The sequence below is a fragment of the Mycteria americana genome, chromosome 3, assembly GCF_035582795.1.
Source record: "Mycteria americana isolate JAX WOST 10 ecotype Jacksonville Zoo and Gardens chromosome 3, USCA_MyAme_1.0, whole genome shotgun sequence".
NCBI classification, from domain to species: Eukaryota; Metazoa; Chordata; class Aves; order Ciconiiformes; family Ciconiidae; genus Mycteria; species Mycteria americana.
The window spans coordinates 79,462,796-79,466,395 of record NC_134367.1 but is presented as its reverse complement, the minus strand read 5'-3'; the positions used below and the strand labels follow the sequence as shown (position 1 = coordinate 79,466,395).

The window sequence follows — 3,600 nt, the reverse complement described above, 5'->3', positions numbered from 1 at the left end:
TCCTTTTAGTTTTCAGTTGGCATTGAGGATGAGCTAGTATGTGTGTAGGTAGTGATGGATGTCATCCTAGAAATGACTGTCACCGCCCCTTCCCCAGTTGCTGCTACTGACCATAACTGGCACTGGGGAGAACACATCCCACTGGTCGGTGCTTCAGGACCAGGCGGTTGTTTGCTCCAGAGTTGGTTTTGCCCATCAGCCACCAGTTCTGGTACAGGATCACCTTCACTGTAATCCTTAATTAGAATGGTATTAGTTACTCGGATTTTTTTTTATTATTATTTTTGTGCTGTGGTAAATAACAAAGTTAACACTCATCAGTTAACACTGAGTACTAGATCACCAGAACAGAATGGGTTCAAGAACTGAAATCCAAAAGTTCCATGTACTGGTATGCTTTTATATGCACTTAGGTCTGTTACACCATGTGCTTTCTTATGTGTTTTTCTCTCCTGAACACCTAAGGACTCACTTTCTTCATCTGCATACAGAGCACACACACTGTGTTCTTTCATCGGTATCTTTTGCTCCTTCACATCCTATCTTTGTTTGCTGTGTATGAATATTCCAAAAGTTCACAGTTGATGCATCCTCATTCTATGATCCCTTTTATGACATTGTGAAACGATAGATGTGGAGATATCTACCCTTGTGGATTGCGTACATCCTATGCATCTTTTGATAAAATTCTGGTACCCTAATTATAATAGTGCTTTGAAGTAAAATCTGTAGAAATTATATGCCACGGCTTTTTAGACAAAAATTTTGAGTGGTAGTAATCTTGGATTCATAGGAAATAACATGCTTACCTCTGTTATTGTTCGGGGTACTCTGAAAGGTAGGAAATTACTGCCTTCTTCCTCCTCCTCAAAAAAAAAACCCAACCCATAACACACACCACAAGCACTGGAGCAACGTGAAGGAATTGAGGCTAGGAAGAAGGATCTCTGTACTAGGCTCTTCATTACCAAGCCAGGCTGCTCTTGTACTCAAAGGGGCTTGTGCATTTTGGAATTTCACGTGGGTGCAAGTCTGCCCTAGGTCTCAGCGTGGCTGACAGCGCTCTTGTCCTGTCTGCCTGCCCTTATTCGCGGTAATTCAAGCAGTCAAGGAGCTGGGAACATCATTAATGTTTTGAAGAGGGCGTGAGGGTGCCAGTTTAACGTGACACAAAAGCCTGCCCCGTCAGGCCTGGACGCTTGAGGACTTGGGGAGGAATTCAGACCCTGCCTGCCCTCAGGGCGAGCCCCGCCGCGCGTGTCCTTCGGGCCTGCTGTGGGCCGGGCAGGAGACGCGCGGGGGGCGGCGGCGCAGCGCCCACGGCCGGCCCCACCAGCGCGGCTTGTCCGGGAAGGAGACTGGCGCCGGGAGGACCCCAGTCCCAGCCCGCACGCCCACCCCGCGCCGGGAAAGGGTGTTCCCGGGGCGGGCGAAGGGCGGGAAGGGGGGCGGGTTGTCGAGGGGGAAAAGCAGCGGCTGTCGGCGAGGCGGAGCCCACGCCCCGCGCTGCCGCCGCCGGCCGGGGCTCCTCGTCCGGCTCTCGCCTCGCCATGGGGCTGCAGCCCCGGCGCGCAGCGGGGCCCTGTCCGCCCGCGGGGAGATGCGCCGCCCTGCCCGGAGCGCGCACCGCGGCTGCCTGGGCCCGCAGCGAGGAGCCGGAGGGAGCCCCCGGCCGCACTGCCTCCCTGCCGCCCATCCTGCCGGCCCCCGCCGCCGCCGCGTCCCCCGTCGCCGCCCGGGCGCAGCCCAAGAAGCCGGCGGCGGCCCTCCGGAAGGCAGCGCCTCGGCCTGCGGAGGAGAAGGCGGCGAGGAAGGCGCGGGGGGCGCCCCCGGAGCGGGCGGGCCCCCTCTCCAGCTCTTGGCCCGGCTCCTCCCTGCAGCGGCAGCCGCCGCGGAGGCCGCCGGCCGAGCGGGGGGCGCGGCCCCAGCCCGCCCCGCCGCAGCCGCGGGGCCGCCCGGGGGCGCCGGGGCCGGGCAGCCGCTCCTGCGAGAGCCTCGGCGGGGCGCCGGGGGAGCCGGCGCTGCGCCCCTCGCTGCGCCTGCCCCCGGAGGCCATCCGGGTGCTGCAGCGCCGCAGCCTGGAGCGGCAGCGGGGGCAGCCCGCCCCCTCCCCGGGCGGCAGAGCGGGCCCGGCCCCGGCGCGGCGCGGCGCCCGGGCGGGCGGCGGCGACTTGCGCGCCCTGCTGAAGATTTCGCTGCTCAACGACAGGCACCGCTACGACGACGAGGAGTACGAGGAGGAGGAGGAGGCGGGGGCCGCGGTGGACGAGGGGCTGGTGCGGAAATGCACCGAGTGGCTGCGCGGCGTGGAGAGCGCGGCCGGCCGCGACCGCCCCGACAGGCTGGAGACGCTGCCGCACCTGGGCACCCTCTGAGCCCCGCCGCGGGCTCGGGGGAGCGGCGCTGGGGGAGCGGCCCGGTGGGGGCCGCTGCCGCCGCCGAAGCGGGCGGCGGGGCCCGGGGAGGAGGCGGCCACGGCCGCCGTCCGCGGCTGTCGTGTCCTTTGTGGCGTCGTCCGCGCCGGGGGAGAGCCGGCGGGTGACGGCCAGGGCTGGGCGGCGGGGCCCACGGCCCGGAGCCGGTCCCTGGGGCGGCGCCGGTGCTCGGGCGAGGGACAAAGGAGCGGCGCCGGCCTCCGCCCGCCCGTGCCCCGGCGCTGGGAGGGAGGGGAGCCGGCTGCGGGCGTCCTACCTCCCCCCCGCCCCCCGTTTTTTTTAAGGTTTCTGACTACTTTGTAAGATGTGCGTAATGATTTTGTATATCTGTACATAAAAGTTCATTTTTATTTATTTGAATAAATGACTCGGCTTTTGTGTTGCAGTAGCCTTCGCGCCTTAGTAGCTTCGCGTCGGGCTGTTCCTAGTCTGGCTGCGAGTGCCACGGCGCGTCTGTGTGCTGGCCAGGGGTCCTCGAGATAAGGATGGCGAGCGACGGCGGTACGGAGGGCGTGTGCCGCTCAGGTGTTTGCTGGCTGGGGACGGCTGTTGAGACGGTCACCGCAGCTCGGCTCCAAACCAAACCCTGAGCTGCCGCAGCCGGGGGACGCCTCTTCAAAGAAGCGCAGCGCCGGGGCTCCAGCCAGCGGCAGGGGCCGGCGGCAGGCAGGGTAACGAGCAGGCGGGGGCGAGCCCCTCCCGGCCGGGTCCCTGCCGAGGGGAGAGGGCGGCGGGGAGCGGCCCTCCCGGGGAGAGCCCCAGGCAAAGCGGGGGTGGGGCAGGCGCGGGCAGAGGCTGCTCCGCTGCCCGGCGCCGGGGCCGCCTCTGCGCCGGTGAACGGGAGAGGAGAGGTTGGGTCTGTGCGTGGGCTGCGTGATTTCCCCCCCCTCCCAGGCAGTAATTCAGACACGTCCGACCTCTCGAGCTGCTGTCCATGCGCGGCGTGGCGGAGGGAGAAAGGGAGGGAGGCAGCGCGGCGGCAGCATCCTTTGTCAGCGGCCCCCGGCGGGTCCCCGGTCCCCGGGGCCCGCTGCCGCCTCCCCGGCCGCCCCCGGCGCCAGGCTGCGGCCGTACCCGATGCTCCTCGGAGCTGTCTGTGTTGGGAGAGGCGAGGAGGGGGCGGGAGAGGGTGAGTGCACGGAAATTACTGGTGGAAAGGAAAAGG

The 3,600-nt window shown here is 64.9% G+C and overlaps 1 protein-coding gene across 1 annotated transcript; it reads left to right on the top strand.

Annotated features, from left to right (window-relative positions):
• The first annotated feature begins 1,458 nt into the window (after positions 1–1,458).
• PRR18 (proline rich 18) lies at positions 1,459–2,770 on the top strand. Its single transcript, XM_075497379.1, has one exon. The coding sequence runs from the start codon at positions 1,551–1,553 to the stop codon at positions 2,373–2,375; it is 825 nt and encodes a 274-aa protein (XP_075353494.1). The 5' UTR covers positions 1,459–1,550; the 3' UTR covers positions 2,376–2,770.
• Positions 2,771–3,600: the final 830 nt, after the last annotated feature.

Coding starts and splice junctions, on each gene's coding strand:
- PRR18 (XM_075497379.1), top strand. CDS start 1,551: ATGGGGCTGCAGCCCCGGCGCGCAGCGGGGCCCTGTCCGCCCGCGGGG.